Source organism: Hyaena hyaena, unplaced genomic scaffold, assembly GCF_003009895.1.
Source record: "Hyaena hyaena isolate Hyena2069 unplaced genomic scaffold, ASM300989v1 scaffold_832, whole genome shotgun sequence".
NCBI classification, from domain to species: Eukaryota; Metazoa; Chordata; class Mammalia; order Carnivora; family Hyaenidae; genus Hyaena; species Hyaena hyaena.
The window spans coordinates 51293-66999 of record NW_024081466.1 but is presented as its reverse complement, the minus strand read 5'-3'; the positions used below and the strand labels follow the sequence as shown (position 1 = coordinate 66999).

Sequence of the window (15707 nt, the reverse complement as noted above, 5' to 3'; positions counted from 1 at the left end):
CCAGTGTCATCACACAGACCTAAATTCATGAAGTTTTCTGCGCTTAAGTCATATTTTTAAAGTTTAGCTCAGGGGTTTCTATTATTCAGCTCACTGGTGTTGAAGCAATTTTGTTGACATTTTCTGTAAGTGGATTAGGCTCACAGTCATTTACTCAAAGCAGACAGATGGCTTCTTAACCAGGGTACCCTTGCAGGAACCTATCTTACGGTATCTTCAGAAATATAATGGGTCTGTCACAAAAGATAATGTTTGTCATTAATTTCTTTTGGTGACAGATGATTTCAGTTCATTTTTACTTTCTCATCTGCCTTAAATAAAATGACTGTTTAACTTTTTTTTTTTTAAATTTCAATAGTGAGCAGTGCTTCAGTGTTTTACACTGAGTAATATTGTAACCTCTAAATTACAAACAAGAAAATAAGCTTTTGCACAAGAGAGGATGACACGTTTTGGGGTTTCCCAAGGAAACGTTCCCCATCTATTGGAATTATTACTCTTTAAATCTTAATCATTATGGGGTCTTTCACAGGTTATCAATCCTAAATTTTATTCTCTGTAACATTTTATTCCTTCTCTTTTGCCAACTTGTCTTTTTTACATTTCAAAGTGGTTTTTGTTTCCTCTCATTTTGTAAGGTAGACAGAGTACAGTAGACATCTATAACATTGTCATTATAGATAGCAAAATATTGCATTACTGAAACTTTAAAATTTTCTGTTTATAGGGTAATTATAATAGCTAACATTCATTAGAGTTTGCCACATATTCTTCAAAATAATTTACATCTGTTGTGAGTACAATTCTTACAGCTAGTTTATGGATGAGGAAACTGAGGCACCAAGTGACTTTTCTCAAGGTCAAATAGCTAATAAGTGGTGGAGCCCAGGATTTGGATATAGGTAGTCTGACAGTGGAGGTCACACTGTATATTTCCCTACATAATAGCAATTTGGTTATAATTCAAAGCCTCTGGGCCAAACCGTTAGCATATGAGAGAAATGTGGCATCCTTGAAATCAGATGTATTCTTCCATCACTCCTGGAGTTCTGGCTCTGTTCCCCAGTTTGTGTGTGCTGCCATCTTGGGCAGCCAACGTATGTGGAAGGTTTTTAGGAGCTCATGGATACTGTGAGGAGAATCAGTATCCCAAGGAGCTGAGAACTAACAAGTCCTCACATTAATAGCATCCTTTAAAATATCCAGCTACTGCTTGTAATGAATTTGATTCTTTCCTAATCTTCTTTTCTGGATCTGATCTGTTGGGGCTTATGATGATATCTTTAAGATGAAAACCAATGATCTCCACACTTTTCCCACTCATGAGTCTTCTATCATTGCTTTTATATTTTGCTTTTCTAAAATTTTGGCTCAGATTAAAATTATTAAATTCTTGCAAATTCTGTATCCACCTTGAAGGCAAAAATCAGACAACAAAGTAGCAGCACAAAGGAAGTATTTATGTATGGGACATTCATGGGGTTTTATCATAGGATTTTTTCTTATTTCTTTCTTTATTTAGGATTTTCATTTTTAAACCAAATAGCTCTTAAGCTCTGTTTTTCTTCTCTCAGTTTCCAAGATCTATTAGATGATGTGTACAACATATCATGTAATGTGCCTAAATGCAAAGAAAAATAATAGTGAAGAAAAAGTATCTGTTGTTCTGAGGAGCAGGCAGTATTAGTTATTTCCCTCATACTTCTTTCCTGTGTGAACTTGGCAATATATTTACTTAGCTTTCTTCACCTTTAAAATTGAAAAGAATTATGACTGATTTTCAAATATCTCAAAAATGTGAAGTAATTACTAAGAACTTTACTTAGCAGAGGAAAAAGATACTATCACTAAATGATACTTGATTGAGTATTTTCCACTTTCATTGTTTTTTATTCAGTATAAGTATCAAGGAAACAAAACAAATTTTAAGTTGGTAAAATATAAGGAAAAATGGAATGTATTTGGCCATTTTAGTGCTATGCCACAGTGGCAGTATCCTACCAGACCACTCTCCCATACTATCTCTATCTGTATCAGCAAGACTATAGGAGGCAAGCATCAAAAGACCCTTATGTCATATTTCATTGATTATAAGATGCCAAAAAAGAGATGAAGATGCTTCTGTTTCTCAAACTGTTGCTCAGATGTCTCTTAAACAAGATCGACTTAAATGATCTGCTAGTCTACATGTTCTCACTGTATCACATTCCTTTCCTTTAAGCACATGGCACAACTTGTGATTAGACATAATTTTATTTTCGTGGTTTTTTTGATTTATGCTGTATCCCTAACTAGACCTCAATTCTACGTGGCCGGAAAGGGCATCTGTGTTCCCCATCTTACCCAGTCTACTCTTGTAGTTCTTACTGCGTGCAGCACTGCCCTCTAGAGGGCACTTTAGAAAATTGAGGAGGTGATGGAAGAATTCTCTGGAGGTATTTAGTAGGAGCAGCCAAGAATGCTGGATGTCCTGCACTGTGCAGGACAGGGCAACACAATGAACAGTTGCCCTCATCTTGCATGACTTTAAATCCTGCCTTACTAAATCATCTAAAATCAGGGTACTTCAGTAAATGATATTAATCTTTTTATAAGAAGTTATGTGAAAGGCCCAGGATCTGAGGAAAACATAGTTACTGTGAGGCATGTCTCAATGAGTGAAGATATTGTTTCTAAATTGTTGAATAATTTATTCACTCTGGGCATTCTGTCTATTTGATTGTGTGATTGCTTTACAGTAAGTAATTTTGGAACAAACTGGGAAGTGAGTTATTGGTTTTAATTTAATACTTTGTTATTATTGACAATCCATGGTAGACATCCCACAGTGTCCTATGAAGTAGAAGCTGTTGTCATCAATCACAAGAAAAATATCCTTTGAGATACCTTTGAGTGTTTGGCAACCCTGGTGGGGGTGTATGGATATTATTTATTTGTTCACTTGTGGGACTATCAGACTTTTCTCCGTGGTGAGACTCTATACTTGTCTTGGTATGTTATCCCTACCTTTTTTATTTCTGATTTTTTAAATGTTTTTTATCTTAGTTTTGAGAGAGAGACAAAGTATGAGCGGGGGAAGAAATTTCAAAAAGAAGATATATTGTCTAACTTTCCAGAGGACAGTAATTTTTAGTTCAATATCCTGGTTGTTGGGGTGCCTGTGTGTCCCCCTGAGAGAGAGGGAGGAGACACAGAATCTGAAGCAGGCTCCAGGTTCTGAGCTGTCAGCACAGAGCCTGACATGGGGGTCGAACTCATGGACTGTGAGATCATGACCTGAGCCAAAGTCAGATGCTTAACTGACTTAGCCACCCATGCGCCCCATGTTATCCCTGTCTTAATTGAGGTTATTTCCTTTCTTCTTTTATTGTATGGAAATAAGTGTGATCTGTTGCCATTATTTTTATATTAGTGTCTATCTGGTGCATCTGCATTGTCATTTTCCTATATTATTTGTGTGTGTGGAATGGCATCTGATCTCTTTGTTTCTCTTTTGAATTTAATGAATCCATATTAAGTTCAGGCCCCTGCCTACTTCATTATGGTTTCTTGTGTTTCTGCCTGAGTGTTTACATATTATAATACATATTATTATGTTTTAAATGACTATTCTCTTATTTCTCTTTACAGTATAGCTAGGATACTATTTTTACTTAATTTTTAATGTCTGTAACCAGCTTATATTATTTTTGACTTTCAATTTTATGATACTAAAGGGAGTCTTACAAAATATTTGTTTTAAAGGGCCTTGGTTTTTATAGAGCTTGGAACCACAAGTCAAAGACAAAATGTCTTGTATATGGAATATGTTTAATAAATATTTGCTTGATGAATAAGTAGATGGAAAAGCAAAAGTGAAGACCTAACTCTTCATTGATAGTTAAGGGAGACTACCATTGTTCCTAAATCAAAGGAAGGAGATGAATATGTCTTGGATCACACATGCATAGCTGAGAACAACATATAATAGGGACAACCAATGGGAATTGGAGATATTAAATTCTATACTTCTTTTTAAGCTCTGGTCAACAAGTGCATCTCAGTGCAATAGATTTTATTGAGGAATGTGATGTTACCCATCATTAATGGTATCTGTTGTCAGCACTGTTGCTGCTCAATTGCTATTATTATTATTAATTATTACCACCACAGTAGGTTAGTTAACACATTCATCAACTCACAGTTACCTTTTTTTGTGGTGGGAACTCAAGATTTGCTTTCTTAGCAACTTCCTTATTGTTAACTGTAGTCACCATGCTGCACATTAAATTTCAAGAACTTGCTCATCTTGTAACTGAAATTTGTACCCTGTGACCACCTTCACCCTTTTTCTCTATCCCTTGCCTGTAGCAGCCATCAAACTACTATTTGTTTCGATGAATTCTGTGTTTTTTAAGGTTACACATAAAAGTGAGACCATCTGGTATTTGACTTTCTCTGTCTGACTTACCTCATTTAGTATAATGCCCTCAGAATGCCTCCATGTTGGAAATGGCAGGATTGCCTTCTTTCTCATGGCTGAATGATATTGCATTATATATACAACATCTTTTTAAATGTTAGTAGGTGCTGTATATAGTATATAGATAATACATTAAAGATGCATATATATTAAGGAAGATATATTAAAGATCTATTCATTTGTTTGACAGACACTTAGATTGTTTCCATGTCTTGGCTATTGTAAATAATGCTGTAAAGGGTATGATGGTATGAATATCTTTTCAAGATCCTATTTTCAATTTCCTTTGGATATATACCCAGAAGTAGAATTGCTGGATTATATAGTAGTTCTATTTTTAACATTTTTGAGGAAGCTCCACACCGTTTTACATAGTGGCGGCACCAGTTTACTCTTCAAGCAGTGCACAAATATTCCTTATTCTCCACATCCTTGCTGGTGCTTGTTATCGCCTTTCTTTTTGATAATAGTTATTTTGATGATAGTTATTCTAACAAGTGTAAGGTGGCTTTGATTTGCATTTCCCTGATGATTAATGATGTTGAGCACGTTTTCATGTACCTGTTGGGCATTTGTATGTCTTCTTTGGAAAAATGTTTATTCAAGTTTGTTGCCCTTTTTTTTTTTTAATATTTTATTTATTTCTAGGAGAGAGAGAGAGAGAGACAGCGTGAGCAGGGGAGAGTCAGAGAGAGAGGGAGTCACAGACTGAAACAGGCTCCAGGCTCTGAGCTGGCAATCAGCACAAAGCCCGACGCGGGGCTCGAACCCACGAACCGCGAGATCATGACCCAAGCGAAAGTCGGACGCTTAACTGACTAAGCCACCCAGGCGCCCCTGTTGCCCATTTTTAAAAAGAGTATTTATTTTTTTTTGTTATTGAGTTGTGAAATATTTTTTGTTTATATATCTATGTCTATCTATCTACACATAAATAGAGGAGAGAGAGAGAGTTCCTTATGTATTTGGGATATTAACCTCTTATCAGCTGTATGGTTTGCAAATATTTCTCCCATTTAGTAGGTTTTCTTTTCATCTTGCTGATTGCTTTTTGCTGTGAATTGCTGTGAAGAAGCATTTTAGTTTGATGTCATCCCAACTGCTTGTTTGGCTTTTGTTGTCTGTGCTTTTGGTGTCATACTATTTTGATTACTGTAGTTTTGTATTATAGTTTGAAATCAGGAAGTGTGATGCCTCCAGCTTTTTTCTTCTTTCTCAGAATTGCTTTGGCTATTTGCAGCCTTTGGGATTCCATGTGAATCTTAGAATTGTTTTTCTCTTTCTCAATACCATTGGCATTTTGATAGGGATTGCATTGATTCTATAGATGATGTTGGGTAGCATGGATATTATATTAATTTTCTAACCCACAAACATGAGATATCTTTCCATTCATTTGTGTCTTCTTCAACTTCTTTTATCAATATCTGGTAGATTTAGGTGTACAGATCTTTCACCTCCTTGACTAAATTTATTTTTAAGTATTTTATTGTTTTTGATATTATTGTAAATTGGATTGTTATTTTTATTTCTTTTTTCTGATAGTTTATTGTTAATTGATAAACGATTGATTTTTGCATGTTGATTTTATATCCTGCAACTTTAATAAATCCATTTATTAGTTCTAACAGTTATTTTGTATAGTCTTTAGGGTTTCCCATATATAAGATAAGGTCTTCTGCAATCAAAGATAATTTTGCTACTTCCTTGCTGACTTGGGTACTTTTTCTTTCTTTCTTTCTTTCTTTCTTTCTTTCTTTCTTTCTTTCTTTCTTTCAAGTTTATTTATTTAAACTTAAGAATGAAATTAAGAAATTTAAGAAATTAAGAAATTAAGAAAGAATTTATTTAAACTTAAGAATGAGAGCAGAAGCAGGAGAAGGGCGAGAGAGAGAATCCCAAGCAGGCTCTGGATCATCAGCGCAGTGCCCACTGAGGGGCTAGATTTCACAAACCGAGAAATCATGGACCTGAACTGAGACCAAGAGTCAGATGCTTAACCAGCTGAGCTTCCCAGGCACCCTTTCTTTTTCCTTCCCTTCCCTTCCCTTTTTCTTTTTTTGCCTAACTTCTCTGGCTAGGATTTATAGTACTATGTTGAATAGGGCTAGTGGGAATGGGCACCCCTGTCTTGTTCCTGATCTTAAAAGAAAAACTTTCAACCTTTCACCACTGAGTATGATGTTACCTGTGCTCTTTTCACATATGGCCTACATTATAGTGAGGTGTGTTCCTTCTATACTCAGTTTGTTGAGAGTTTTTATCATGAAAGGATGTTGAATTTTGTCAAGATTTTTATGCATCTACTGAAATGATCATGATTTTTATCTTTCATTCTATTACAGTGATGTAATTAAAATTATTAATCAGTAGAGTTTAAATAATGTTAAACTACTTCATTTATATATACACTAAACAATACAAAGGTGATTTCTTCCATATTAAAAACTATTTTTAAAAAAACATGCTAATGCAAAGGTTTTCTGCCTAAGACACAGTTAGTTACCATTTTGAAGTAAAGAGGGTTCTTCATTCCTTCAATACTCAAGTTAGTCAAGATTTCTTGATGAGAAAGATATTATAACAATGGAGGATGTTATTTGAAAAAGAAATGTGGAAAAAGATCTTATTTGCCAGGTCTTAAAACATATGCTTTCAAATATTATTTTCATTTTGTTGAATTTCAACAGATTCTAACTTCAAATTTTTGGTAGCCTTTTGAATAATTGTGCTTATTAAACATGTCTTGCTGCTTTAGTTTGCGATGTTGTCTTCTCTTTGAGAAGTATAAGAGAAATACCTCTGTCATGATGTCAACACATTTTTGACCTGCTATTTTAATTTCTCAAATGCAGGACATTGTAGTAGTTATTTCTACCTCATGGAGCAAAACATTTAAACTCTTCAGATAATACTCTTCAGAAATTCCCAAAAAGCATGGCTTTTGAGCTAGTAAGATGGTAATAGGGCACAACCTACCACTACGTGGTTTTGTCCAACAAATGGTAGCTGGAACAGATAAAAAGCTGTTAGTTCCACCATACAGTCTGTGGCTGACTTTTACTAAAGGATTGTTGTTCGTGGCTATTGACACTAGCTGTAGGTGTGGACTCACATGAAAGAATACCAGGGTACTCAGTCTGCCATTGAGTATGTGCCAAAAAAATACCCATACAAGTCTGCGAGGAGACAGAGCTACATTTGTTTATGTGTGTAGATGTGTATATGTGATGTCTGTCCATTCCCAGAGTCTCAGTTAGCTTCTTTAAATATTTGTGGTGTGCTCTGAGACAGCCCCCACGTTTCCTTCACACATGACATGGACGGTAGTCATGATGTTCTCCTACTCTTGTATGCACTAATAACACGAGGGACGGTGCAGTTCTTGGGAAAAATGGGTATGAAGGAGTCATGGATGTTGTTGGTAAGTTACTCTGCCAGACTGTAGCCAAAATTATTTTCAAATTAGTTTTGGGGAAGGGGAGAGAGCTGCCTTTCTTAGTAAGAGGAGGAATAATAAAAATCCTAAATATCTTTTCATAGGGAATAACATACATTCGTAATAGATAACTTACAAATATATAACTAATAAGTTTACTTACGTTTAGAATTCCAGACCCTTTTATGGTTGTGATACAATAAGATAATCTGTGTAAATTCACTTATCGTTCATATATTAAGTGTTCAATAAATGTTAGTGTCTGTTTTGGATTGTGATAATATTTTATTGTCAGTAATAAAGTTATTAGCAGTAATAAAAGTTGTAGTGGTATTGCACAGCAGCCCCATTTACAGTCTAAATTGCATCAGATATTTCTTGACTTCCAGATAATGTATTTTAACTGCAATCTAATGCAGTTGCAAGGATTTGGTTATGACTGCTTAATCTCTCTTTTTTAAAAAGTTAATTAATCATCACTAATTTTTAGATTCAAATATCTCTATTGCGATCTCTGTATGGTTTTCTGTGATGGCAAGTGTTACTGTTTAAATGTGCCGGGATTTCCATGGACTCTTAATTTTGAAAGCCAAATAAATGTGGAGGCTGATTTGTGGCCATTGCCCTTGAGACTTTTGATAGTCCTGTTGTCCTGTGAGCATCAGTCTGCCTGAGATGCCCTCTATTACTCTTACTTTTCTTTTGGTTAAATCAGTCCTCCTTTTTTTTTTTTTTTTTTTCTGAAGCATCCCTAGCATCAGAGGAAAGAAACCACAGATTGCCAGAGATCACTAGAATACTGAAACATCAGCAACAGCTTGACATTTCTTTCAAGTTGAGTGTCCAGTGATCAAATTGTACATTAATTTTACATTTCAGGCCATAACAATCCCAGGTTTATTTGAGTATCTAAGAAGTGTTTAAGTTTTTATAACACCAATTAAATTCTATTCTCTACTTTTTCCTCCCTTCCCAAGACCTGTGTTTGAGGAAAACTTTTGAGTATAGTTCTTTAGAAATTCCTGTTATAATACTCCTTAAATACATACTACACACAAATACCTTCAAATTGATTAGCTGATCTGAATACCCAATACATGTTGTAGGAAATGACACACAGGACAATGATGTTTTGACAGAGACGATACTGTATAAGCTGGTTACTTAGAAGTTGGAGAGGGTAGGTAACAGAGTAGAGAGAGAGATGCTAGTTGGCCAGGGAAAATTGCTGTGCATATAAAGGGAAAAAGCACTAAAAAGGAATGCTAAGACAGGCGTTGTTAACAATAAACTTCACTCTTTCATACAGCAGTATGAATCTTTTCTGTTCCTGATATCCTAATAGTGAAGGCACAAGGAGCTGATTGCTTGAACCACAGAACAGAAAGATGACCTTCATTCCTCCTTTTTCAAAAAAAATAGGAAACAAAATTTTTATGTAAATGTTTCAATGTAAAATCTTTATAACTTGGCCTTTCATTTTGTTTTCTTCTGTTCATTAACAATTAAATTTCTCTTTCTATTTTTTTCTGCCTGTATCATTCAGCCAGGATGTGTCGTCTCCTGGTTTTTCGGAGATGATGTAGTTGTGTTTTTGTGCACTGGCACAAACTGTTTTCTCCAATTGGCCATTGTTTTCTAGAGAGACTGACTTCTGTGTACCAGAACTGGCACAGTCTGGCATTTAGGCCTGGATGCCACCTCTCAGGACTGATGCAATGTCATTCTGGCTGATTAATTAGATGTTTCACAAGCGGCTGCAGGACAAGGGATGTGAGAGCATTATGCATTAGTAACTTGAGATTTTGGAGATTTTTCTCTCTTCTCTTACAGTTAGGGAAGATCCCAATTTTGCTTCTGTTGTAATTTTAAAATGCTTAATGAAAATTTCAAACCTAAGAGGAAAATTATCTCTTAAAAGCAACACTGAAAAAGAGTGTGGATATCATTTCTGTATTAATACAGTTCAATTTTTAAAGGAATCTTTTAATTTGTAAATCCAATAGCAATATACATATCTCTGTAAAACAGACTCCAGCACGTGCATTTAATTTTTTTCTAATGTTTATTTTTGAGAGGGGGGGTTGCAGAGAGAGAAGGAGACACAGAATCTGAAACAGGCTGCAGGCTCTGAGCTGTCAGCACAGAGCCCGATGCAGGGCTCGAACCCACAAACAGTGACATCATGACTTGAGCCGAAGTCTGCCATCCAGCTGACTGAGCCACCCAGGCGCCACATTGCAGGGGCCTTATAAACAAAGCGGTAATATATATCTACTAACATATGTACAGTACCAAGGTATTAATTATAGCAGTAGACTGTGATACCCACTCTTTCATGTCACCTTATAGCGTAGTTTACTTGTGATGATTTCATTTACAAACATCTTTTCAACATATTTTCTTTAATATTTAAAGCTGCGAGGAAGGCAGAAGGATATTTTCTTGTTTATAGAAGAGAAAATGGCCCAAGGAGAAATTGTTGGTGCTGAAAGCAAAACTAAGATAATCGGACTTTTGTCCCTGTCAGTGTGTCCTTGGAATACCTGATCTTCCTGACTCTAGCTGCTGCCTCTGAGTTCTGTCAGGCTGTGCCACATGAGCAGTGATTCTCTTTATATCTGTGTTGTTTTCATGGGTAACAATGAATAGGAGGCTTTCATGTGCTTTGTTGAGTGCATGATTTTCCTTGAAGAGATGTCATATCACATTGTGCTGAAGACTGCAGAGTCTGGAACCCACTGCTAGGCTGTATTTGAACCCCAGCTCTACCACTTAGCAGCTGCATGACTCTGGGAAAAGTGACCACTCTGGGCCTCAATGTTTTTTCGTCAATAAACCGAGAATGGGAAAAGTGCCTATGTTCTTAGGGATGCTATGACAGTTGAATGAATGAACATATGTAAAGCATAAAAAAGAGTGCTAGTACAGAGTAAGCATTTTATACATTATTATGATTACTTAAGAATTGCATTTTTCAGAGTGGATGTGACTTTGTTTTTCAATGTCCAGAGGGGTTGGGGCGCCTGGGTGGCTTAGTCGGTTAAGCGTCTGACTTTCGCTTAGGTCATGATCTTGCGGTTCGCGGGTTCGAGCCCCGCGTCGGGCTCTGTGCTGGCTGCCAGCTCAGAGCCTGGAGCCTGTTTCCGAGTCTGTGTCTCCCTCTCTCTGTGACCCTCCCCTGCTCACGCTGTCTCTCTCTCTCTCTCCTAAGAAATAAATAAATTAAAAAAAAACATTCAATGTCCAGAGGGGGCTCGTTATGTCTGCATTGTACAGAACGGACTCTCCATATTCTGCTTGTGTAATGAATATTTTCCCCTGAGAAAATCGATCTCTATCTGACAGAATGCGCATCGTCTTGTCTTTAGTCTTAGTCTAAAGTATAAACATGGGGTACGAAATGGGACACTTCAACAAGGTACAAGACCTGGACGTTAGTCCCAGCTCAGTCACCAGCTGTGACCTTGGGTCAGTCACTAAACCTCATAAGGCTCAGCTTCTTTCCTCCTTACAAGAAGGCTAGACTATAAATCTTCCAAGTCCACTTATAAAATCCCTTTCTGTGATTGAGGTGATTGGGGCGAGTCCACTTTAACAGAAATATTAGGCAAAGCCCTCCTTATGCATGCATCCCATTTAGTTAAAGCCTATTATTAGAAGGATTTAGCTATTATTACATAAGGTAGAGTTGGGACGTGCCTGTGTAGATTTTGAGGAATGAAATATTCTAAGGCATTTTTTAACACAAGTTTCCTCATACACCCTAAGGAAAAACCACTGTATCATGGAGCACCTTGGATAAAATAGTTGAGGTATCCTTTGGCTAAGTCTCTGCTTTGTTGAGGAACTCTCCAGCAATCACTGTAAACTCCACTTCCTCCCACATTGTCCTTTGTAGTTTGGGGTCCAGGCATTGCAGTAAGAATGGAGAGGAGAGAGAGAAAGGACTATCTCCTCTTTTGTCTATGCACCGTGGGAAAAGTGCCAGTTTCCCTACACTTGCTCCTTTGGGCCCCTGAGCCAGCATCTTACACATTGATCATTATAATGGAGAACTAAAATAGGAAAGAAAAATAAGGAGAAAAAGTCTTTCTTAAGCAGTGATATAACTGACAGCTGACGATTTCCCGTGATCCTCCTTTACTTTTTGTTTTGATTGACATGTTGAACCTCTGAAGCCTCTTTTTCTCCATTAGCCAGATGGGAATATTGTCCTTAAGGACACTGTGGGTAAAAATAGAAGGGATGTAGGTAACTAATAATTCATTAAAAGATTGCAAGGATAACCCAATACATTAAAAAAAAAAAACCTGCTTACCAAGCATGATGGTGTGTGATTTATGTCACAGAAGATGTTTGGGTTTGTAAACTCTTGTACATGGAGGATCTGATTTAATTTTCAGTTCTTTCCTTGATTTCTCCCAAGAATAGGAATGCTGGGCCTGGGTGGGACAGGGGTTGCAGCAGTGTGCAAAGTCTCAGACCATAGTGAGAGAGGTGTGGACCATCCTGGGTAATTCATAGGAGCCCCCTCACCTCCAGAGGTTGTTCCTTATTACAGGAATCTCAAGGGGCTACTATCAACCACAGAGCTGATGGGGATCAGGTTGAGGTCCTTGGCTTTAAGAGCAAAGACCTTCAACAGTGCTGAAAAGAACCTGGGGATAATACCTTGAAAAAGTGAGCTCGCAGGATCTGGGTCTGTTTCCTCACTGAGTAACAGCACTAATGTATAGAGTGATATCACTCAGGATATGCCTGGTGCATAACTTTCTTCTTTGGTGCATATTTCTACTTGTTTGCAGGGCCAAGGAGATCTGCTGAAGAACGCCAAGAATGAAGCTATAGAAAACATGAAGCAGATCCAGCTGGCGTGCTTGTCTTGTGGACTTAGTAAGGCACCCAGCAGTGGTGCCGAGGCCAAGAGCAAACGCAGCCTGGAAGCCATAGAGGAGAAGGAGAGTGGCGAGGAGAACGGGAAGCTGTGACCCTGAGCAGTACGGACACACTCACCCATCCTTCTTCTTGAGGACTCTGGTTTTTCTTTCTGTTTTTCTTTCTTTAAGCTTTTTAGAAATTCACAAAAAGATGCCCTCCATGGGGTGTTGGACATAGATATTTTCACAATGTCAGTATTTTAATGTAGTTAATTTATCTAAGTTAAAACCTTTAGTAGCAGTGTTTAAAATTCTGAGATGAGTGTACATACCCACGTATGGATGTGAGTGTGTGTGTGTGTGTGTGCGCGCATGCGTGCAAGTGTGTGGTACAAGTGTGTTTGTGTGTGTGTGTGTGAGAGAGAGAGAGAGAGAAAGAGAGAGAGAGGAAGAGAGACAGAAAGTGAAGTGAGAAACAGAGAGACAGAGATTCAGAGAGAGAGATTGAGGTCCTGTGAAAATCTATTCTATGTTGCATTATTCATTTAGTAAGTTATTATGTTATCATTTTGGGACAAATTTGTTAATCTGAAATTCTAAAGAGCACTTACAATAACCTGTTGCTGTGTTTAATTTTGCTTCTCTACCTTTGTCATTTAATGTAGAGATCTTAACATAGACTGTTATCGAAGGAAGCCAAATTTACCAACGCATAGATGCTTTGATAGATTAAATATAGATTAGAAAAATTCCTAAGAATCACAGTAGAAATAAAATTGAGTGAAAGATCAAAAAAGTGATCAGAATTTCTAAGAGAATCAGCAAAATCATTTCTTCACTTAGAAACTTTTAAACTATTTATTAAATAAAATCAAATTTTAGAAAGTTTCTTTGTAGTTGTTTATCAAACATGTATGATTTCAGTGGAAAAGCTGATCATGAGTGAATTTATACCCACTTACGTGGAACTCTGAAACACAGTGAGAGCTCTGTTGTCATTAGGACTTTGATGTAACATTCAGTTCTGAAATGGCAAGGTTGAGATTTGTAGGAAGGTTCATTCTTCCAAACTGGGAATCTAGCATTCATCTATAACAGACATGAGCAGCTAGGAGGTCTTGGCTTTGATTAAATATAATTTATTATACTACATTTAAAGACACTGTTCAAGCACATCATCATGTTGAATCGACATAAATTCCGTGGGTCAGATAACATCTTTGAGATGATTTAAGAACTGATTACAAAATATAATTTTAATACATGAACAAAAACATACACACAAAAGAAGCAAGCTAATTAGGGTACATTTATAATTGCATCCAGATCATTTTTACCCTTATATCTTCATAAAGTACTTGAGTGTAATATGTTTGTTACTTCCAGCAGAACTAAATGTTCTATGGTTATGAAAATATATTTATTTAAAACATTGCTTTTATTTTGAAAAGCTTCTTAATTAATTTGATTAACAAATACGCTAGTTTGGAAGAATCTAGGGAATATAATTGTTGAAATTTCTGCAATTATAAGCATCTTCTATAGCTACTGTGTTAAGTTATTTCTGACTTCTTAACACTATTATGTTCATGTTGCACATTACTGAAAGTAAAGATATGAAACAACGCTTTTATTGTTCTCTTTTATTGTGAATTCATTGAAAAGAGAAAAATAACAAAAATGAGTTATTATATTAAAAATATCTTAAAAGGTATGATATTTCCATGGACCAAATATGAAATTTCTTCTTGGGTTTAAAACTGGGTATTTGGGGAGGTACATGAGCTCATTTTAAGGTAGGTTTCCAAGGGTAGTAAAATTGCCTAAAAAATTTCTTTACCCTCCATTATACTTAACCTACATAGTACAAAGAATAGTGGAATGTAGGTATCTAACTTCCTTATGATAAAAAAGAGGTGATAGAGACAAAAACAAAATCCACTTTACGTCAGCTAATTGGTTGGTTTCACTTGTGGACTTCTTCATCCCTCTGAATTCCATTCAGAGAAGTCCATGCCTTTATTGCTGGTATGGAGAGGTGGGAAGAGAAGACAAAGGGTGAAAGCTCTCAAAAAATATTATTAATTTCTTTACTGACATCAAAGCTAATCCTTAAAAGTGGCTTCCCTAGTTTATTCCAATACTCCTAGAGCTCCACTCACAAGAACTTGCTCAACTGTTCTTGGACTTTTTTGTTTTTAGTTTAAATAAATTGAGTCTGCAAAAAACCCACCAAAAGTATTTCTGAGAACATAATAGGGGTTCCATGCCATCTAATGGTCCTTCTGGCAATGGGTTGTCTGCCAGTCTTCACTCTACTGCATTGGGTCTGTTTGCTAGCCAGGGAATGAGGCATGGGACAGTGTGGAACTTCAGATTTTGAGAATGAAAAAGTTGCAAGGGAAAAAAGCTCCCTACAATGGTCTTGCCTCTGGATGGAATTATAAAAACAAAGCTAACTTTTTACATTATTATATTCTACCAGTGTCTGTTTTCTTTCCAGACTTGTAGTAGAAAAATCCTCTTTCCATCTGTTTAGCTTTTGATGATGCTAGAAACATAATGATAGATATTAATTCAATTTTTGTTTATTAATTTTTACATTACCAATGGGATGTGAAGCAGAGATGATAGGTATTATCACTGACAGAGCCACTGATAAGGTGAATGGAAGAATTAACTTTGGATTTTGGTCTGTCTGATTTTATGTGGAAGAGTATTTGTTCAGTGGTTTTGACTTTTAATTTAATTCTCAAAATTTTAAACTATTAACTCTTTCCTTTATAACCACCATTGAAAAGAACTTTATTGTATTCTTTGATAATAAAATACTAATGATTAGTATAAAAATGCAAAAATACAGATATGTAAAAAAATCACCCACTAGTAACATTTAGATTTGTATCCATTCAGACACTGTTTAGAG

General features: G+C 36.2%; 1 protein-coding gene across 1 annotated transcript in view; it reads left to right on the top strand.

The window, feature by feature from the left end:
- PLCL1 (phospholipase C like 1 (inactive)) overlaps nucleotides 1–13198 on the top strand; it is a 326854-nt gene extending 313656 nt beyond the window's left edge. Inside the window, exon 6 of the mRNA XM_039219765.1 lies at nucleotides 12710–13198. Coding sequence (XP_039075696.1) covers nucleotides 12710–12892 — 183 coding nt within the window. The 3' untranslated portion in view covers nucleotides 12893–13198. The remainder of the gene's footprint in view (nucleotides 1–12709) is intronic.
- Nucleotides 13199–15707: the final 2509 nt, after the last annotated feature.